The sequence below is a fragment of the Myotis daubentonii genome, chromosome 14, assembly GCF_963259705.1.
Source record: "Myotis daubentonii chromosome 14, mMyoDau2.1, whole genome shotgun sequence".
NCBI lineage: Eukaryota > Metazoa > Chordata > Mammalia > Chiroptera > Vespertilionidae > Myotis > Myotis daubentonii.
In genome coordinates, this window is record NC_081853.1 from 57,629,568 (window position 1) to 57,650,961 (window position 21,394).

Below are 21,394 nucleotides of genomic sequence, written 5' to 3' on the forward strand. Positions count from 1 at the left end.
CTGCAAATCCAACTGGGCCTGGCACTCAGGGTGTTGCTGACATGACTGGGGGAGGACTGCCCAGCGCCTTGGGAGGGGACCCGGGTGCCCCCGGGCTTTGGGGCCCAGGTCTGAGCCAAGGCCCGCTCCTGGTTCTTGAAGAGTTCATGGCCCAACTCCCACGGTGTCTGCCACATATTTAGTCTCTAAAGGCGCCTCCCGTGGGAAGCCCCAGGTCCTAGGGGGCCTGGGACACGGCAATCAGCCTGTCCTGGGAGCCGCACCTCAGCCCACCTGGTTGCGTGCCCTCCCTGCCACGCTGGCCAAAGGCTGGGGCTGGTGGCCTCTCCGGACTCCTCGGGGCCTCCATTAGCGCTGCTGCCTGGGATTTAATTTAATGAAAGAGCGAAAAGGGCCCTAATGAAGGTGAGGCAACAGCCACAGCCACCTGGGCCCTCGGGCTTCCTGTGGCTGACGCTGGGAGGATGCGGGTCGGCGCCCTGGGAGCGGGGCTGCGCTCTGCTGTGCTACCAGGAGCAAATGCTGCCACGGCAGCCACTGGAGAGAGTTAGAGCCATGAGCCTGGCTGGGGACCCCTTCAGGCTCGGAGAGAAGCGATTTTGAGATGCAAAGGCCCTGAGGTGCGGACCAGCAGGGTTTGTTACAACACAGGCCAGGCTGCGGGCGGACAGGGAATGGCGCCTGGGTAGTCAGCAGAGGCGGGAGGTTCGGCGCCGTGGGGCAGGGAAACGGTTACATTTTGTTCCAAGTGTGACGGAAACCACCGGAGGGTGTTAAGGCCCAGTGACCGATCTACTTACTACCTTAAGGCTCCCCCGGCCCCATGAGGGTTAAAGGAGGCAGGAAGGGAGGTGGGGGTGCCCACCCCGAAGCGCAGGAGGTGAGAGCAATGGAGTGAAGCAGCTCCGGTGAAGATGGGGGCGAATAGCTGGCTGAGCCCGTTCCCTCCAGCAGGTCGGGCTGCTGGGCCCTCAGGCTTAGCCTCTCCTCCAAATGGACATCGCTCAAGCATTTAAGAAAACCAGTGTAAAGGGCTTCCCTTCGCCCCATTCCTGCGCCCCCACTTTGGCGGCCCCCTCCCCCGCCCCTGCTGGCGTCCCCCCCCCCCCCCCCCCCCGCATTTCTCCATCGCTAGGGATCCTTCTATCCCTGCTCCCGGAACCCCAAGGCTGTATTCCACCAGGGACCAGGCCAGGAGGCGCAGGCAGAGCTGCGGGGGTGCAGCCTCGCAGGCCCGGCCGGTCGCTCCGCCGTCGGCCTCCCGCCCCGGACCCCACCCCTGCCTGGGACCCCGAAACCACGCCTGCCCACGCCCCAAGCTCCGACACAGGCGCCCCGCCCACGGCGGCTCCGGCGGCTCCGGCGGCCTCTGCGGCCCCGCCCCTCCCGACTGAAGCCGGAAGCGGCCCCTGCGCGCTGCCCCGCCCCTTCCGGGGCCTCTCTAGGCCGAGGGCGAGATTTCGGTGGCCGCCAGCGACCTGGCTGATTCTGCGGGGCAACGGCACCCCCTGGCGGGCCTGGGGCGCAGCGCGAGAGCAGAGGCCCGCCCAGCCCCGCACCTCCCCACGCGCTGTCCCCCCGCCACGGGCCTGCCCTCCCGCCTCCGCCTAGTTCGCCCGTCTTCGCCGACCTGCCGCTGCGAGGCCAGCGAGGCCCCCTGCACAGGCAGCCGCCTCTCGGGGCCTCCGGGACGCCCCGACGCCCTCTCCCTGTTCCGACCCCCGGCCCCCGGGCCCTCTCCAGCCTCAGCCCATCCCCAGACCGTCCCGGGGCACCGCCTTTCCGCTTCTCTGGTCCCAGCCTCTTCACACTCCGTCCCAGGACGCCCTCTCGCCTCCCCCTGCCCCAACCCACGGTCGATGAGACGCTGATTTGGGCGATTACCTCGCTGGTCACTTCCCCTGCTTCCCGGGGGTCAGGCGGTTCCGTGCCCATCGCCCGCGCCCAGCCCACGGCCCGGTGATCAGTGGGGGCTCCGCGTGCCCGGCTGAGTTTGACCTCAGAGACGTGGGCCGGGTGAGAGGAGGGGCTGCGTAATCCTTGGAGGGGCTCTCGGGACCCTTGGCCAAGGTTGGGCCCCTTCTCCGGGATCAGGCAGCCCTTGGGGGGCTGCGGCCTGGCTCCCCGAGGGCCCCGCCCCGCCCTGCCCCGCAGTCTCCTGCCTGCCGTCTTCCCGCGCCGGGACCTCGGGACCCCTGCGCGGCCCGCAGCCCAGCAGCCGGGCTAGAGGCTGGGGCGGCGCTGGCCGCGAGGGGGCAGCAGAGGCCGCCTTCCCCGCCTGGGAACTAGGTCGCGCGGGTCCTGGGGGCGGCGGCGCAGGCAGGTTTGCAGCTCCCGGCTTTGAAAGCCGCTTTCTCCTGGCAGACCCCCCGGGCTGCTCTTTCTAAGGAACTTTCCGTCCACGGTCACTGCTCCCAGTGGTTTGAAAGTTCGTCGGTGGCTGCCTGACTGGAGGTGGAGGTCAAGGCGGACGCCTGAGGCTTCCCCTGGGCCCCTCCAGACGCTCCTCCAGGTCCCTGGTTGCATCGTGGACCCAGATGCCCTCGCTGCCAGCCCGTGGCCACCTGCACACGCCCTGATGCCAACTGTCCGAGCGCCACCTCCTGTCTCCCAGCTCGGCTCCTCCAGGCCCTGGCCCCGGGTCCTTCGCTTACCTCCGTCCGCGCCGCCATCCTAGCAGCTCCCCCCAAGCTCTTCCTCCCCGTAGCTGCTTCCTCCCAGTCGTTTTAACAAATATATTTTGATTGATTTCAGAGAGCAAGGGAGAGAGAGAAACATCAATGAAGAGAGAGAATCATGGACCGGCTGCCTCCTGCAGGCCCCCTACTGGGGATCGAGCCTGCAACCCGGGCCTGTGCCCTTGACGGGAATCGAACCCGGGACCCTTCAGTCACCAGGCCGACGCTCTATCCACTGAGCCACACCGGCCCGGCTACTGCAACTTCCAGTCTTCTCTCAATTCACACACATTTCTACCCTCGGCCTCTCTAGTTCCTGCCTCTTTCCCCTCCACCAGGTGGTCCAGTGGCACGTGCCCTCCCTGCATGACCCAGCCCTGGTCCCGGCCCTCAGCAGCCCGCTCTCCACCCTCATGTCTGAGAGCAGCTGATGCTGGCCGGGCTCCCAGTGCCCACACTCCCCTGGGTTCCTCCCACTGCCCAGCTGCTCCTGCTCAGGGCCTCGATGGTTCCGCCTCACCTCCCAGCACCTGACAGGAATGTCCCCGCGCTCAGACCTGCCTGCTGCCCTCCTCTGTCCAAACTCACCTCCCCCATCTCACCAGGCCCTTGGCTTTCCCTGCTGTCCACTCCCTCTGCCTCCCAGCTCCAAGGCTCCAGTGCTGGCCGCTCTGCTGAACTCGGGTCCCATACCCACGGTCAACTGGGCATCTCTATGCGGACGTCCAGCCCGTGTTTCATTGGCAAAACTGACCTCCCTCCCAAGCCTGCCCCTCCCCCAGCGGGTGCAGTGGCAGCTCAGTCCCTAGATGGGCTGGGAGTCACCTTGACTTGCTTCAGTCCCTCCCCTCCTACCTAAACCCTCAGGGAACCCTGCCGCCTCTGCCTGCAGGGCGAGCCCCGTGTCCCTCCCGGGCCATGGTGCCCCCTGGGCCGAGCCACTCAACATCTCTGTCTGAACCACCGTGTGGCCCTGTGTCAGGGTCACCTGGGCTCCCCAGCCCCCACTCAGAGCCCAGCCTCGGGGCAGCGGCCAGAATGATCCCTTTAAGCTTGGAGTTGCTACTGAGTCCGTTCCTGTTCCTCCTGTTCCTGCTCCTCCTGTGCTCAGGACCCCAGGGCCCTGCCTTTCCGGAGAGATCTGCCCTCCCAGGCCCCACCCGCCCCTCCAGCCTCTCCTGCCCCCGCCTCTCCTGCCATCGGCAGGTGAGGGCCTGGCCGCCGCCCCCACGGGCCAGGCACATTCTGCCACAGGGCTTTGCACTGGCTGACCCCTCAGGCTGGCACGGCCCCCTGCAGGCATCCACATGGCTCCCTCCCTCTCCAAACCTCTGATCACATGTCCTTTCTCAGTGAGCCCCCCACCCCCTCCACACCTGTTTCCATTGCCTCACCTTGCTAGTTTGCTCCCCACAGTAGCACTAAGCACCTTCTAACCAATGACCGAACCTACCGATGATTTCACGTTTCTGGTCTGAATCCCACACCCAGAATGTAAGTCCCAGGAAGGCAGGCCTCCCCCTCGCCCGCTGCCGTGGCCACAGGTGCGGGGAGGCGCCTGGCTCAGAGGGCTCAGGGATCACTTGGCGGGTGAATGATGATCCCTTTTCGGTTGGGAGGTGGATGTACACCTGTGCACACAGGTGGATGGGGAGGGGCAGGGGGCCCAGGCTTAGGTGCCGCTTCCTCGTCTCTCTCAAAAAAACAAACAAAACTTACTAATTTCAGAAAGGGAGAGGGAGTGAGAAACATCAATGATGAGAGAGAATCATTGATCGGCTGCCTCCTGCACGCCCCCTACTGGGGATCAAGCCTGCAACCCGGGCCTGTGCCCTGATGGGGAATTGAACCGTGAACTCCTGGTTCCTAGGTTGATGCTCAAGCACGGAGCCTCGCCGGCCGGGTCCTGGTCTATACTCACTTGCTCCCTGTTACAAGTAGTCATAAGAAAAGCAGTGACGAGAAATCTAGAAGACTTTTGTGCTGGACTTTCTGCTGTTCTATCTTGTCCATATTCCAAGTGAACAAGTTTTTGTGTGTGTGTGTGTTGTTTTTGTGTGTTTTATTTTTTCAGAGAAATGTTGTTGTTAATCCGCACCCGAGGATATGTTCCCATTGCTGTTTAGAGAGTAGAAGGAGGGGGAGAGAGAAACGTCGATGGGAGAGACACATCGATCGGTTGCCTCCTGCGTGTCCTGACTGGGGCTGGGGCTCGAGCCTGCCATCGAGGTACGTGCCCTTGATCAGAATCAAACCTGGACCCCTCAGCCCGCAGGCCGACACTCTACCCACTGAGCCAAACTGGCCAGGGCTAGAGAAATGTTTTAAAAGCGAAAAAGAAAAGACCTGGGATCCTCTTCAAAACACAAAAATGCTTAATGCTGACCAAGGCCTCCGAGGGCCCGAGTCTGGGACTGGACAGCTAGGCGGGAGGTCACTCACTTTCAGCCTGTGGGCCCTTGAGCTTGGATATAGCGGAGCGGCCGCAGCCCTGCTGCCTGGCTGGCACCTGCTGCCCAGTGTCTGGCTGGGGCGGCCTTGCTGGGGAGCGGAGACGGAGGCCTCCCGGGCAGGGTCCTCCTGCCCCCGTGCGCGGCGGGGGAGCTACTCCCGGCATGTCCCCTGTGGCCCTGGACGGAGGGCGCCAGGACGGGCCCAGGTCTGTGCAGGGCGGCCCCTGCCTGTGCTGCTTTCCGCTCCCAGGAGCCCAGGGTCCAAGGCCGGGCTGCAGCCTCCTCTGATGGGGAAGAAGCCAGAGCCCCCGAGGGCGGCCCTCTCGCCGGGACGCTGGGCTGCGGCCCCCCAGGCCAGGGTCCTGCTCTTTCTGGGGTCCCGGGGCTCCCCAGGAGCCAGGCGCGGGGCTGACGGGATTCAGGCACTGGCACGCTGTGGCCCCAGCAGCCACCAGCCTGAGGAAGTCCTTTCTTCAGGGGCCATGCTGGCAGCCCTGCCAGTTCTAACTGGATTTTTCCTGCTGCCCTTTCCTCGGAGGCCTCGCTGGGCACAGGGTCTCTGCTAATGAGGGTTTGGTGCCAAGACCTGGGCAGCTCCATCCCGCTGGGCCCTGCTGGCTCAGGCCCGCCCCAGGCCATGGGCAGCCTCCCAGCCCCCCCCCCAGCACTCCCCCCTAACCCGGTGTCCTGCACCCCCTGCCTGGCCTGGGCGCTCTCGCTCACTCAGGCCACACGGCTCCCTCCCCACCTTCACCCAGGCGGGCGCTGCTAGGGGAGAGCAGTCTGATGGGCACAGGGCACCGGCCCTGGATGGGGGGGGGGGAGGCGGGGCTCCTGCAGGCTGGGGAGGGGGGGCGCAGATCTCGGCGCTGGATGCGCCTCACGTTGCCTCCTTCCGGAGCCTCTCTGCCCCACTTCCTGGGCCTCATTCATCCCCCACCTCGCCCGGGAGAAAGCAGGTCTGTGCGCAGCTGGCCCGGGCCCAGAGCAGGGTCTGAGCAGCCGTGGCGGGCGGGACAGGAGGGGACCGCCTGTGCCCACCCCATCCCGGGCAGAGGCAGGGGCCCCATCACACCCACGTCCCAGCTCCCGCACCGCTTTCCAGGAACCCAGGCCCCAGGAGTCAAGCACAGGGAACGCAGCTTGTGTGTCATATTTATAAAAGGGCTGCAGCCAGCCTCCCCCTGCCCCAGGGGCCTGGGGGCTCGGCGCCGGGCAGAGACCTCCGCCCGGCCTCTCTCCTCTTGGACACGAGCGTCAGCCCAGGCTCGGGTGGGGGAGTCCCAGCCTCCCCAGGGCTGGTGCGGGTGCAGGAGGGTGGTGGAGGGGGTCCCCACACCAGCTTCACCCTCCAGAGAACCTGCTGGCTCCAGGGGCAGAGTGGGGGGTCTGCTCCTGGTGGAGGGGTGGGGGAGGGGACAAGAGCATCCAGGGGCCTGAGCCCAAGTGCCTGCGAGGGGCCTGGGGGGGGCGCCATGGGGGCAAGGGAGCCGGGGCCTCAGGGCAGACCGTGGCCCAGCAGCCAGGTGGGGGTGGCTGCGGCCTGGTCCCCGCTCTGTGTGCCCCACAGGCGGGGTGACTCAGTGTCCGCCTCTGTGCAAGGGGGAGCGGGGTTTGGGGGGATCTGAGGCAACATGAGGGGAGCAGGGGTGCAGCCCCCCGCGCCCAGCTCAGGAAGGCGCTGCAGCCCCAGGGCCCAGCAGGGTCGGGCCAACGGCCTTGGTCCTGGTTCTTTTTAAAAATAAAAGCCTTTCACAGAGAGGACGTGGGGCAGGGCCATGCGCCCCCGTAACGTTAGCCACGCCTTTCTCCTGGCCCTGCCTGGCGCCGGGTGCGAGCAGGGGCTGAGGAGTCTGGGCAGGGGCGCAGGATGAGTCGGCAGAACAGGACGGGCTGTCCTAGTGGCTTCCTCCGCTCCGGCTGGTCCCCGACACCCAGTCAATGAGGATGAAACTCAAGCTCATGGTCATCATCAAGAAGCCAAGCACAGCGAAGCAAAGGGCCTGTGGGGTCAGGGGTCAGGGTCAGGACCGAGGTCAGAGCAGTGCCCTCAGCTTCATACCAGCCCACCGGCCTCCAGGCCCCTCGCACCAGGATCTTGGGGGTGGATTTGGCAGGTTCCCTCTCGGTGGGCACGATGCGGAAGTAGAAGATGGCAGGGAAGATGAAGATGAGGCATGGGGCCGACGTGGCACCTGCAAAAAACCAGGCATGGCCACCAAGGGCTCACGGCCACCGATTGGCTACGTTCCAGGGGTTGGGCCCGATGAAATCAAACAGTCCTTGTTGGGGGAGATTCTAGGAGGCCCACCAGCCCCTGCTCTTGTTCTCTGCCCTTTGGGGTAGAAAGCTAGCTCGCTGGTGTCAGAAGAATCTCAGTGAGTGAAGCTGGCAAAGAGGAAAGACAAGTGACGAGCTAGAGACCGAGACGTAAGGATATCGGGCACCTGGATACAGCTATTCCTGAAGGCGTTTCTACTATTTGAGCCAATACATTCCTTTGTGCTTCATTCACTTTGAGTTGGATTTCGGATATTTACAACCAAGAGTCCTGTCCTTGAGACCCATGATACTCAGCCCAGGCCCGTGTGGCCATCCCTGCAGAGTTGGGTGAGGGAGCCAGGCTCCTGAGATGGGTCCCTCACAAGATGTCTCAGAGTTGCTGATCTTCCAGCGCAGAGACCCCAACGGTTTGGGGTGGTGGGCAGAGCACCTAGGCTGTTGTTCATGGTCCTGGGCCTGAATCCAGGCTCCTCACTTACCAGCTGAATGGCCCTGCGACTCCCTCAGTGGCTCTAAACTTCAGGCTCCTCACATGCGAGGTGGGGACAAGACCTCCTTTGTGGAGGCACCGCCTCAGGGGTTCTGAGTCCTCAAACGTTGCCTTCGTACAAAACCTCAGCTGGAGGCCATGCCGTGCACGTGGCCAGCAGCCCCCACCTCCATGTGGGTGTGAGGCCCTGGCCGGGTGGCTCAGTGGGTTGGAGCATCATTCTGATACACCAGGGATGCAGGTTCCAGCCCCGGTCGGGGCACATACCAGGGTCGATCAATGAATGCATCAAGAGGAACAACAAACCGATGTTTCTCTCTCCCTCCCTCTCTCTCTCGAAAATCCATTAATTAAAGAATTTAAATAAGTAAGTAAGTAAGTGTGGGGTGTGAGCTCAGGACCCGCCAGGATTGGTGGGGGAGAGACTCTCGGGCCGCCCACCCGGCAGGCGCTCACCGATGATCCCGAAGATGCCCAGGATGTTGGGGGCGAAGATGACCAGCAGGTTGATGCAGGTGAGCAGGCCGACGGCGATGACCACGTGCCGCAGCCAGCTGAACTCCCGGTCCGGGAACAGCATCTGCTGGATGGCCCGGCGCACCTGGGGGCGTCATCAGCCGTCAGCCCCGTCGCCCCAGCCCCGCCGGCCTCGCCACCCAGCCGGGCGGCCCCGGGCTCACCGGGAACAGCACGATGGGCACCGTGAGTGTGACCGCCGTCAGCACGGCCACGCGCACGCAGAGGATCAGCACATCGAACGGGTCCACCTGGCTGTAGGTGTGCAGCAGCTCCGACTCCACGCGGTCTGCGGCGGCGGGAGGGGGTCAGCAGGCGGGGGGGGGGGTGTCAGCAGGCGGGGAGGGGGGGTCAGTGGGGGGGGGCGGTCAGCAGGCGAGGAGGGTTAGCAGACGGGGGGTCAGCAGGCGGGGAGGGGGGTCAGCAGGGGGGGGCGGTCAGCAGGCGGGGTGGTCAGCAGGCGGGGAGGGGGGTCAGCAGGCGGTGGGGGGTTAGCAGGTGGCCGGGCAGGGGGTGGGCTTGGGCCTCGGTCCACCCTGACGCTGTGCCCGTGGCAAGCACCTGCCCGCCCCGCCCCGCAGCCTAGCACCTACCATAGAAGGTGAGGTAGCCGAAGAGGGCGGCCAGGAAGTACATGACGTACATGACCGCAATGGACAGGTTGGAGATGTGCTGCATCTTCCTCTTGGAGGGACTGTGGTGGAGGGGGGAGGGAGCAGGGGAGGGGGTGGGGGCGGGGCGGGGGAGGGGCAGGAGAGGGGCTTGGTGCCTGGCAGGACCACTCTGGGAGACAAGACCCCATGTGCCCCGGGTCTCTCTGGTATCGCCCCCTCACCATGTGCGACAAGGAACCCTCCTTCCTGCCCCCCCCGTCACTCACCCCCCCCCCCCCGTCACCCATAGCACATGGAGGTCCCATCACCCCCCTTGCAGGACACACCCGCCCTCGCCCTGCCCCCACCAGCTCAGGCAGCCCGCCCTCCGCCAGGACCTACTCCTTGAGCTCCGTGTAGATGGGCAGCACCTCGGGGTGGCAGACGAAGGCGAAGGCCATGATGGGGATGGTGTATGCCGTCTGGGGGAGCAGGAAGACTGTCAGGGTAGCCCCCTCCGACTCCCCCGGCCCTGCCCCCACCCTGGGCCTGTCAGAACCTGTATGTTGAGTGTGAAGTAGTTTGGGGTGCAGGAGTCTGAGCTGAAAGTCTCCTCCAGGGGCGGTGTCCCCTCCCCAAGGCTGGAGTTGCTTGTGATGTTGGCAGAGTTGGAGAGCAGTGGGCATGGCACCTGGAACTTTTTGTAGATGACCTGGTGGGGGTGGGGGTGGGGGAGGGGAGGAGAGTATCAGGGCCAGGCAAGGCTGCCTGGGAAGTCGCTCTGACCTAGACCAGATGGGGGAGCTGCCGCCCATCCGACAGAGGAGCCCTAGGAGACCTGCCTCCTCCCTCTGACAGGGGCCCTAGGGGGACCCACCTCCTCCCTCTGACAGGGACCCTAGGGGACCCGCCTCCTCCCTCTGACAGGGACCATGGGGGACCCGCCTCCTCCCTCTGACAGGGACCCTAGGGGACCCGCCTCCTCCCTCTGACAGGGACCATGGGGGACCTGCCTCCTCCCTCTGACAGGGACCATGGGGGACCCGCCTCCTCCCTCTGACAGGGACCATGGGGGACCCGCCTCCTCCCTCTGACAGGGACCCTAGGGGACCTGCCTCCTCCCTCTGACAGGGGCCATGGGGGACCTGCCTCCTCCCTCTGACAGGGGCCATGGGGGACCTGCCTCCTCCCTCTGACAGGGACCCTAGGGGACCTGCCTCCTCCCTCTGACAGGGACCATGGGGGACCCGCCTCCTCCCTCTGACAGGGACCATGGGGGACCCGCCTCCTCCGACAGGGACCATGGGGGACCCGCCTCCTCCCTCTGACAGGGGCCCTAGGGGACCTGCCTCCTCCCTCTGACAGGGACCATGGGGGACCTGCCTCCTCCCTCTGACAGGGACCATGGGGGACCTGCCTCCTCCCTCTGACAGGGACCATGGGGGACCCGCCTCCTCCCTCTGACAGGGACCATGGGGGACCCGCCTCCTCCCTCTGACAGGGACCCTAGGGGACCTGCCTCCTCCCTCTGACAGGGGCCATGGGGGACCTGCCTCCTCCCTCTGACAGGGGCCATGGGGGACCTGCCTCCTCCCTCTGACAGGGACCCTAGGGGACCTGCCTCCTCCCTCTGACAGGGACCATGGGGGACCCGCCTCCTCCCTCTGACAGGGACCATGGGGGACCCGCCTCCTCCCTCTGACAGGGACCATGGGGGACCCGCCTCCTCCCTCTGACAGGGACCATGGGGGACCCGCCTCCTCCCTCTGACAGGGACCATGGGGGACCCGCCTCCTCCGACAGGGACCATGGGGGACCCGCCTCCTCCCTCTGACAGGGGCCCTAGGGGACCTGCCTCCTCCCTCTGACAGGGACCATGGGGGACCTGCCTCCTCCCTCTGACAGGGACCATGGGGGACCCGCCTCCTCCCTCTGACAGGGACCATGGGGGACCTGCCTCCTCCCTCTGACAGGGACCATGGGGGACCTGCCTCCTCCCTCTGACAGGGACCATGGGGGACCCGCCTCCTCCCTCTGACAGGGACCATGGGGGACCCGCCTCCTCCCTCTGACAGGGACCATGGGGGACCCGCCTCCTCCCTCTGACAGGGACCATGGGGGACCTGCCTCCTCCCTCTGACAGGGGCCCTAGGGGACCTGCCTCCTCCCTCTGACAGGGGCCTTAGGGGACCTGCCTCCTCCCTTGACCAGCATGGAGGGTGACTCACTGCAACTAGGAAGAAAACCATGCAGGTGAGCGAGAAGCCGCTGGAGTAACCCAGGTAGCCTGCGGAGTCGGGGAAGGCGCTGTGAGACAGGGTCTCCTCTGGCATATCCTCCCAACACCCCCTCCACGGCCTGGCCCTGTCACACTCACCGAGCTGCCGCATCAGTGCCAGGGGCAGAATGATGGTGACCGAGACCAGGATCACCAGGTAGTTCCCATCCATGTACCAGTCCCTGCAGGATGGGAGTGGGGAGCGAGATCAGAGCCCATGCAGCCCCGAGTGGCGCCGCCTGCCTCCACCCCCGCCGGGGTCACCAGGGGTGCCCGCCCGGCACTGAGGCTCCCTGTCCCTCTGCAGCGGGCAGCCCGTCACGCTCTCCTGGGTGAGGCGAGGGCCCAGGCGCTCGGCCACTGCCCGGGCCCCACTCCATCAGGCTCTGCTGTTTTCTCAGGACCCGGAGGTCTGGTCCGGCCTCCCCAGGGGGCGGCCCCAGGGGCCCAGGAGGTGGCTGGGATGAAAGAAGCTGGCTCTGGGGGTGGGACCTCTTCCCCGGGTCTCGGGGACTTTCCAACCACCTGAGCCCCTGTGGTCCCTCCTGCGGCGCGCCCGGCACCATCCTCATCCTGCTGGCCACGGGCAGGGGCTGCAGGGAACTAAAGGGACGAGGGGCAGGACCATCCTCTGGGCAGGACCGAAGGCCAGCTCCTGGGGAACGGCCCGGGGAGGGGGTCCGCTGTCCCCTCTTCCCAGACTGCTCTCTGCGTCAGCCTCTCTGCTCGCTGGCTGTGGCCGAGGGCTGTGGCCAAGGGCACGGCCTGTCTTCTCTGCCCGATTCACCAACGTGGCTGAAGCCATGGGCTGAACCGATGATGGGCAACTGGGACACGCTGGGCTTAGTGTCCTGGGCGGGGCTCACCCCAGCCACAGCGGGAATAGCAGGCGCTTAGCGCTAAGCCGGGGCGCCCGGGTCCTCCCTGCTCACAGGCTGGGCAGGGCCAGGCGGCCTGTGTCCTCACCCCGCCCACGCGGCTCTCCCGCCCACGGGGGTCCCCTAAGATCAGGTGCTTCATGGCCGGGCTTGGCTGATGTCAGTCCTGCCGGCCGCTCTCTGCCCCTGCCCCTGCCCCTGCCCAGCCATTATGGGGTCTCTCCCACTCGCCCCACCTGGGCTCCCAGGGCCAGGGGTGGACATGCGGGGGTGGACGGGGCCTCCCACCCTCACCCAGCCCACCCCACCCTGAGGCTCACGAAGTTTTCTCCTCCAGGTTCAGGAAGGTCTGTATGACCAGGGGCAGCTCGGACTTGATGATGTACAGGTAGCTGGACATGGCTGGGGGAGGGGCGGGCAGGCACCGGGTCAGCGGCCTGCGCTCCCTCAGACCGTCCCCCTCACCGTCTCCCTCACCGTCCGCCGGGGCCCGCCCGCCTGGGCCCGCCCGCCGCCCGCCGCCCGCACCTCCGATGTTCTGCAGCGTGATGGCCAGGGCGGCCGCCAGCTTGCCGGGGGTCCCGAAGGCGCGGTAGCCCAGCTGCTCGTAGGCACGGATCCCTGTGGGCCAAGGAGCCGCGTCAGGAGCGCCCTTCCCCGCCCCCCCCCCCCCCCCCCCGCTGCAGGCGGGACCGAGGCTCACCCACGACCCCCGAGGACTTGAGCAGCAGGTGGATGGAGTAGCTGGAGAGCAGGGCCACGGCCGTCAGCAGGAACCTGGGGCGAGGGAGAGAAAAGAGCCCTGGCTCCCTGGCCAGTGGAGGCGAGGGGCCCGGGAGGCCTGGGGGTGTGGGCTCGGGGACCAGGGCTGCACCCCAAGACACATGCTCAGCAGGCCCGGGGTGGGGGGTGAGCTCCGGCTGGTTTAACCCAGAAGGACCGTGACCCAGAAGAGGCCGTCAGCCCGCCGCTCCTCGAGTTCTTGGAACAGACGTGTGTCCCATCGGCTGCGGGGCAGACTCCCTGGTGAGGACACGCGTGCACACAGGCCTGGCCCCGGGCTCCATCACGTGTCACTACAGAAGGCGCAGTGGCCCTGCCGGCAGCTCAGCGGTCCGCTGGGAAGTGAGGGGCAGTGGCCTGGCCGGGCTGGTTCAGCCATGGTTTGGGCTGCGTGTAAGTGCCCGTCCCTGCCACCCGGGCCTCGGGACAGGAAACTGGGGGTCCTGGGGGTGGCCTGCCTGGGCTCCATCTGGGGAAGGGCGGCAGCTGGCACTCACAGGAAAAGGATGATGCCCGTGTTGGCCATGGCGAAGGCCAGCCCCAGGATGCCGCTGCCCATGATGGCGTTGCTCAGGTTGAACACCGACATCCCGAACGAGGTCTTCCCCTCAAACTGCGGGCCGCATGGGAGGGAGGGGGTGGGTCAGCATCCCTCCCTGCCCTCGGCCTCCCTGCCCGCCCTGGGCACCCCCTCCCTGCCCCCCGCCCCCGTCCCCAGGATGCCCTAGCCCCTCCCTGCCCGCTCACGTCGGTGAAGTGCGGCTCCTTGCCCGGGCTTTTGTGCACGAAGCCCTCACCCTCCGCGTGGCTCCGCCGGCTGTGGGCCCTGCAGGCACAGGCCAGGGCGGGCGGTCAGCTCAGCCCCTGCTCTGCGCTGAGCCCTGGCGGGTGCCCCCGCAGCTCACCTCTCGCTGCCTGCGGTGGGGATGCCCGCGGAGTGCAGCCCCTCTGAGTGCTTGCCGTTGGGCACCAGCTCCACCATCTCCGTCTGCAGAGGCGCCTCCATGGCTCAGGGAACAGCCTCGCTCTCACGCCGACACTCAGCAGCCTGCAGCGCGGACGGCCCCTGGGTCATCCCCGCGCCCAGGCCCAGGCCCAGGCCCAGGCCCAGCTCCCACAGGAGGTCTCAGCCCAGCACCAGGGCGCACCAGGCCGCTCTGCCTGCGGCCCCCCTGGAACCTGCCTGTGGGGGACCAGAGCTTGGATGCCTGGGGTCGCCATGGCGTCCTGAGGGGCACCTCCACCGGTACCCAGGGCTCCACCCGCACCCCAACACACACGCACCGGCCCAGCCAGCCCTCAAGGCCTCAATTTCCCCATCTGGGAAGCGAGGTCAATCGATGCCCTAAGTTCAGAGCCCAGCGGCGCCAGGATGCTGAGTCCCCGGCCCCCATGGCCCACTCAGGGGGGGCCTGGACTGTCTCCTCCCTGAAGTTAACGCTGGGAGACGGTTTCCTGTGCCCGCTCCGTGTGCCAGGGGCCTCCTGGCCAACCTAGAATGGCACGGCCGACGGCTGAAGGCTGGAGAAAGGGTGAGGGCTGCGGGCCCGGTTCCCAGCCGCCCGGCGGGCACTGCTGGCAGCCAGAACAAAGGCCCCTCTGTGGGCTCCGCGCTGGCGCTGGGAATGGCAGGCGCGGAGGCCACCCCCTCGGAGCCAGGAGGCCTGAGGCAGTGCTGGGTGCTGGACACCTGGGCCCTGCCCGCCCGCCACCCACAAGGGGCCCCCGGGGCCCTTCCCGGAAACGGGTGCCCCGGGCCCTGTTCTCTGGGCCACACAGGCCTCACCCTCCACCAGCCCTGGCCTCAGGCCTCTCCTTCCCTGCAGGGAGCCCCCACCCTTAGGTGCCCACTGCCAGGGCCCTTCGAGCAGCACCCCCTTCCTGGAGCCCCAGGCCAGGGCTCAGGGCCTTGCCAGCTGCAGAGGCACCTGGGCCTTGGGACCAGCCCCTCTCCTGCCTTAGGGCGTGGCTTCGCTGGGGTTCATGGAACTAGCCCCCCATCCCCGCTACCCACAACCAGCCCTGCTCACCGCCCAGACAACTCGCTGACCCCTGTCCCAACCCTGGGGACGGGAGCCACCCACCTGTGACCAGAAGGCAGCAGGGCACAGCGCCCTCAGGGTCTATAAGGCCATGCTGGAGGCCAGTTGGCCAGCATGAGAGCCGAGGCCAGAGTGGTGACCAGGGAGTGGACAGCACTGCCAAGCAGGTCAGCCAGAGCTCCGTCCTGCCGCCACGGCACCCCTCTGCTTGGGAACCCTGATCCGGCCCTGAGCCCTCTGTCCCCACTCAGAGCCGATGGTCTTGGGGTTGCTCTGGAACCTGGAGCACCAGGACCTCAAACCCGGGAACAGGGGAGCGGAGGGGAGGCCAGGCCTGGGCCTCGGGCCCCGTGTCCTGGGGGCCGCAGCCACACAGAGCTGCTCAGAGTTCAGATGCCAGACATGTTGTTCCGGGAACCCCACGCCCGGCCCCCTCGGACCCCCTCAATCTGCCTCTCCTTACTCTGATGCTAGCGTCCGACCCTCCTCTCCTCCAGCCCTGCCCACCCAGGGCCTTGGGTGTGAGCATCTCTTCTCAGACCTCGTCCCGGGACCAGATCCCCGACGCCAGCCTGCTTCACGCTGTTGCCCGAGGCCCGCCACCCACGCCCTCCAAGGACCCCAGCTGCCATGGAGGTGCCAGCACCTGGTGTCCTGAATCACTCCAGATGCCCCCGGTCTGAGCTGGGGTTGCCCGCCTGGGCCTCCCCAGGGCAGGCTGGGCCAGGCCCTGGGTGCTGAGTCGGCAGCCTGGACCAAGCGCCCTTCTCTGCCCTAATATCCCTCCCTCACAGCCCCCGGCATGGTCATGGCCACAGTGCTAGGGGCCAGGCTCCAGGTTCCTCACCCCCAGCAGGACCTGAGCTTAGCCTTCCAGGGCCTGTCTGTTACTCACAACCAGGCCACACGGGTTCCTGGGCTGGCCTGGGATCCCAGAGAGGACATGGGTATGTGGACCCTCAACTGGCTTTCAGTCTGGAAATGACAAACCCCCAAGCCCCTCACCACCACCTTATGGCTCTTGCTGCAGCTGAGTGTGAACTGCACAGTGCTGGGACTCAAAGAAGGGGAGAGCGGTGAGGGAGTCAGTTCTGAAATTCCAGTGGGAGTCCCCATGGTGGGGAAATAGGAGAGAGTGAGTCAAGCAGAGCGCACAGCATGGGCAAAGGCCCTGGGTGTGGCGTGAGGCAGGCTGTGAGGGGGAGCGAAGGTTCCGTGGCCACAGGCAAGCCTGGCACAGCCTTCAAGGCCAAGGCAAGGAGTCGGTACTTCATTCTAGTGCAGGGCTAAGGGCGGGGGGCCCAGGGTGGACATGAGCACTGGCCTGGCCCGCGGACCCCCAGCCATCCCGAGGCCGGCCGCCATTTCTGACACCTGCCCCCTCACCTCGGGCCTGCCACTTCCCAGGCTTCTCTCTACCGGGGGGTCGGGTGGACTCGGGACCGCCCCCCCCCCAAGGAAAGCGGCCCGCAGACACTCTCTGGGGAAAACTGAGTGCCCTCTGCGTCCGAGGCTGACCGCCCTGCCTCGCTGCGTGGCCGCGGGCAGGGGACTCCCCACTCAGGACTCAGCGTCTGCCCGTCCTCCTGGGGTCCCGTGAGGTCTGACCAAAGCTGGGGACACAGAGAGGAGCCTCCCTGGGGCCTCTGCCCCCGGAGCACGGGGGCGGGGCGATCGCTGTGACCTGTGGTGGGTCATCAGGATGGCATCTGTCACTGGCGAGCATGGGCTCGGGCAGGAAATCGATGGCCAGGCCACTGCCCCGGGCCTGTTTGTTCTGCGGGGAGATAAGGGCGGGGGACGGAGCAGCAGGTGACGCCCGCCCACGGCCCACGCCATCAGGGTGCGAACTCGTCAGGCGCCCTTTGCAGGTGCCAAGCTTGGCTAATTAAAGGCTCCGAATCAGGGCCGCGTGTCAGCCGCTGTGGGAAGCGCTGCCTTCCTCCCGACCCCAGCGACGGGGGCGGAGGCAGCCGCCCCGTGCCCCTCGCTCCCGTGGCCACAGCCTGGTGGACGCAAAGCCCCGCAGAGCTGGCTGCCACGGCCCCCAGCCTCTCGGGCCCGGGCAGCCTAACCTGGCCCAGGGCTCCGAGGAGAGGCAGCTGGCCTGGAGGGTCCTCTGTGGCTACCCCTGGGGTCTCAGAGCTGAGGGCTGCCCCAGTTCCAGCTCCCCATCCTGATCCCTCACCCCCTTGGCTGAGACAAGGTGCCCCTGTCAGCCTGGCACCCCTCTGCCACCTGCTTCCCCAGCCTTCAGAGGGAAACACCTCCTAGGCAAGCTGCCGGCCAGCGGGGAGATGGGCTCCCACGTCTGGATTGCGTGTTTTCAAGGCGCAACCACATGGATCGAGGGGAACCTGCTGGCGGAGGTGAGGGGCCAGGACCAAGGCACGTGGGTGCGTGTCCAGAACAGGGAGGGGTCACACCCCCGCCGCCCCGCCCCCAGCACCGCAGCTCCCGACTTTGACCCCAGGAGACCCAGTTCTCCGTCCACGACTCCCTCCTTGTCAACAACGCTGGGGCAGTGGCCAGCGTACGGCCAACACCGGCTGGTGGCACGCAGGTGGCACGCTGGTGGGCAAAGGCCGGTGACCAGAACATCGCTGCGGTGGCCACACCGATCCCCCTCCCCTGGCTCCCGGCCCTGTGCCTGGGGCCGCGCTTCTGTTTTCTGGGCGTCCGGAAGGGGGGACCGGAAGGTGGACTTTCCTGTGTTGGGCTGTTTTCTAGACACTCAGCTGATGCGTCGAGCTGGGCCTCGCACCAGACACCTCGGCCTCCCCGCCCACCCAGCCCTGGACCCTCCCCGCTCAGGCTGACCCCGGAGCGGCTGTAGCTGGAACCTCTTGGCTCGAGACGGGACCGGAGCCAGCAGCAGCCCCCGCCCCGCTGCCAGCCCGCTGAGAGGGACGTGTAGCCTGAGGCCCAGCTGAGGCAAAGGACAGGACATCACATGCCTGGGGCCCCCAGGAGCAGGGAAGACCCCGCGCCAGCCAGCCCATCCTCCTCCCTGCTGACCCGGAATCCCCTGGAGGCGGCCAAATATTTGGACAGCCGGACTTCTGGCCCCAAAGAGAGCTGGAGCAGGGGCCCGGGGCAGCTCAGGACGCACCGGAGACCCCGATGGGGGGGCTGACGGCAAGGTCAGCTTGGAGGAGAGGCTCCATCCAACGTCCAGAAGAAGCAGAGAGAGGCAGAGGGAGGGAGGAGAAGCAGAGAGAAAACACGCCCGACACATGCTGTCCGTGCACCCTGATCCGGACGGGGACAGGGGGTCGGAGAGGGGCGGATGGACAGAGGGACGCAGACAGAGAGAAGGACACAGAGGTAGGCGGCTGGCCGTTCAGACAGGGAGAGGGAGACGGACAGCCAGAGGCGGCTCAGCAGTCAGTGAGAGCCGGACGGAGAAAGAGACACAGGCGAGACAGCAAGGGAAGGGACAGCAAGGGACAGCGAGGAGAGGCAGAGACGGCCCAGGAGCAGGAAGGGCAGAGGCAGCCAGAGGCCCAGGTGAGCAGGCAGCAGGCCAGGGGCCCTGCAGGGGTGACCAGGCAGGACCCTGGAGGACCCACAGAAAGGCTGCCGCTGCGTTTCCAGGTTCCCACAAAGGGGCTGTGCCCCCCTCCGCCAGGTGCAGGGACATCCGCAGGCCGGGCCCAGCTGGAAACACCGCCTGGCCAGCACCGCGTCGACCACACACAATGGGAAAGATATACGGAGCCGGCGGCAGTGGGAGTGACCCCAGCCTCAAGGGCCCGCACGTGTGAAGACGTGCCAGCTGAGGGCTGTGCAGGACGTGGCCTGCAGAGCGGAAATCCAAAGCCCAGCCACCCCTGCCCCAGCAGCTGGGCCTTCCTTCGCCCCCAAAGCCCCGCCCAGTCCCCTAGAGCACCCCACCCATCCCGCATTTGTCTTCATGTTCAGAGTCAAAGGCCGACCCTCCACCCTGCAGACGGAGTGTGCGCAGGTCACACAGTAGGTGCTCAGTAAATGTTGTTCAACAAATAAAACGGTTCAAGGGCCTTGGCCGGCTCCCAGCCTCTCCCCCGGCTGCAATGGCAGCTGCCGGCCATGCCTGCTGGAGCATCCTCCCACAGGGCCCGGCCCACGACGGCGCAGGCCGCCCCCCCCCCCCGTCGCCCCCCAGGCTTCTGCACATAGACGCCAAACTCCCCCAAAACATGTCCCCCTCAAACTGAGTGCCTGTCCCACACCCAGCCCAGACTTTCAGCGTGCACTCCATTCAGCTCAAAAACCTCCCCTGGCCCCACCCACACACCATGAACCACCTAGCCTGTCCCATTTCGCCTCAGTCTCCCCATTTGTCTGGGACTCTAAGCAAGCAGCCACTAAGACAGGAACAACCAACTGTCTTGGTCTGGCCTCCCGGAGCCCTGGACTGGGGGCGGGTTTGTGTGCTTTGGGCCAAAAGAACCAGCACTGAACAGAGGGGTGGCCCGAGAAGCCGGCGAGGGGACAGGGGCTCTCTGGGTCCAGGCAGAACCAAGTTCTGAGACACGGACCCCACCTCCACCAGAGTCAGTCCCCACCACCCCATGCCCAGGAGTCAGTTTCTCACTCCTGCTCTTCATCCCAGTCCTCCGAGAGGCGCCAGGTCTGGCCTCCTCCGCCGGCTCCTGCCACCTCTGGTGCTGCCTACACGAAGCCTTCCAGGCTTGTGCTGAGCTCCCTCCTACAACGGCACTGTCCCCGGTCGCTTTCTATGCTCCCAGCAGGTGCTTGCTTTCCAGAAGGAAGGAGCCCATGCCAGCCTGGGGGGGGGGGGGCGCCCACAGGCCCCCAGGGGAACTAGGGACCCAGGCCCTCATGGGAGGAAAGGCAGGCCTGGGAGTCTGCAGGAAGGATGCGCCTGCGTTGAGGTGTCCCCACAAGGGCCTGTGCCTTAGCTCCCCTCAGACCTGGAGCCTATACCTGGGCTTAGGGCTCAGGTCAGTGGGGGGGGGTCCCCACAGGCCCCGACCCAGGGCCCCAGGGCCCCCTCCCAGACCCGGGTGTAAACAAACGCGTGGGCCTTGCGTTGGCGGCGGCCACCTCTCCCCGCTGGCAGCGGCCTGAGCACCGGGTGGAGAGGGGCGCACCTCGAGCCCCGCCCTCACATTCGGGAGCCACCAGCGCCCGGTGCCCGCATGCCCGCCAGCCCGGCTGCAAATGGCACGGGCTCCGGGGCCAGCATGTGCCGGCAGCTCCCCAGGCAGCCCGGCCCGATCCGCCCTCCACCCCCTGCCCGGCGCAGCTGCGTTAAATAGACCGGCTCCCCGCCTGCTAACCGGCCGGCGTGCGCCAGGTGCCCGTCGGGGCGGCGCTCGGGTGGCTCCGGGCCCTCTTACCCCCCTCGGCCGCTCCAGCCCGTCCGCCCAGGCCGCCTCGGCCGCCCATCGGGTGCCGCCGACCCGCTGTCCCGCCCGGCCCGGCCCGCCCGGCTCCGAGCGCCCCTCCCGGGACACCGGCCCAGCCCCGAGCAGAGTCCGCCACGCGGGTCCCAGCGCGCGGGGCCGGGGGCTCGGAGGCTGGGCGCCTGCCGAGGCGGGGCGGGCGGGGCGGGGGGGCAGCGGCCCGGAGCCGGGCGGGCGGAGGGTGGCCGGCAGGCTCGGCCCGCGCGGCGCCCGGGGCTGGGGTCGGCGCCCTGGCCGTACCTGGCTTCGCGGTGGGGACGCGCGGTGCTCGGCTCTCGGCCGCTGCCTCTCTGCTCCGGCCCCACGCGCTGCAGGGGATGAAGGAGCCGCCCCGCCCCGGCCCGGCCCGCCCCCCGCCCGCCAATCCCCGCGGCCCGAGGCGGGGCTGGTCCCGGAGAGGCCGGCCCGCGGGCGGAGAGCAGCGTGAGCGCTAGGGGGCCCCTTCAGCGGTTCTCAACCTGTGGGTCGCGACCCCTTGGGCGGTCGAACGACCCTTTCTCAGGGGTTGCCTAAGACCATCCTGCACATCAGATATTTACATGACGATTCATAACTCATAACGGTAGCAACATGACGGTTATGAAGTAGCCACGAAAATAATTTAATGGTTGGGTCACACCATGAAGAACTGTACTTAAAGGGCCAGAAGGTTGAGAACCACTGCCAGCCGCTGCTCGGGGAGGGCTCTTTTGAGTCTTGGGGGGGGAGGGGGGATGCTTCTGTCCAAAGCCACTTGAGTGTGGCTCTTCCACAAAATACCACGCGCGGGCACACACGGACAGTGCGATTGAAACTTCGTGGCCACACTCAAGGGGCCAAAGAGCCGCAGGTGGCTCGAGAGCCGCAGTTTGCCGACCACTGCCCTACACCCCGAAACGGGCTGCCCTCACCTCCCTGAGCCGGGTGGGCTCTCCAGCCCAGGGCAGCGGGGACTGGTAAGGACGCAGGGCTCAGCCCAGTGAGAGATGCGTGAGCACGAACGGGGG

At 66.9% G+C, this 21,394-nt stretch overlaps 1 protein-coding gene across 1 annotated transcript; it reads right to left on the reverse strand.

Annotated features, from left to right (window-relative positions):
* Nucleotides 1-4,738: 4,738 nt before the first annotated feature.
* SLC38A3 (solute carrier family 38 member 3) lies at nucleotides 4,739-20,723 on the reverse strand. Its single transcript, XM_059664688.1, has 16 exons — nucleotides 20,649-20,723; nucleotides 13,858-14,000; nucleotides 13,700-13,778; nucleotides 13,450-13,565; nucleotides 12,873-12,946; nucleotides 12,698-12,790; nucleotides 12,490-12,571; nucleotides 11,391-11,473; nucleotides 11,242-11,300; nucleotides 9,573-9,725; nucleotides 9,416-9,495; nucleotides 9,014-9,114; nucleotides 8,585-8,709; nucleotides 8,361-8,505; nucleotides 7,223-7,326; nucleotides 4,739-7,134 (listed from the first exon to the last, which is right to left on the reverse strand). Exons 2-16 carry the CDS (start codon nucleotides 13,956-13,958, stop codon nucleotides 7,030-7,032), a joined length of 1,500 nt encoding a protein of 499 aa, XP_059520671.1. The 5' UTR covers nucleotides 13,959-14,000; nucleotides 20,649-20,723; the 3' UTR covers nucleotides 4,739-7,029.
* Nucleotides 20,724-21,394: the final 671 nt, after the last annotated feature.

Bases quoted from the DNA above. Each gene is read 5' to 3' on its own strand.
- SLC38A3 (XM_059664688.1), bottom strand. From the start codon at position 13,958: ATGGAGGCGCCTCTGCAGACGGAGATGGTGGAGCTGGTGCCCAACGGC. The intron at 11,301-11,390 runs GTGAGTGTGACA...CCGACTCCGCAG, and splicing joins GGCACTGATGCGGCAGCTCG to GCTACCTGGGTTACTCCAGC. The intron at 7,327-8,360 runs GTGAGCGCCTGC...GGTTTTTTGCAG, and splicing joins GGGCATCTTCGGGATCATCG to GTGCCACGTCGGCCCCATGC.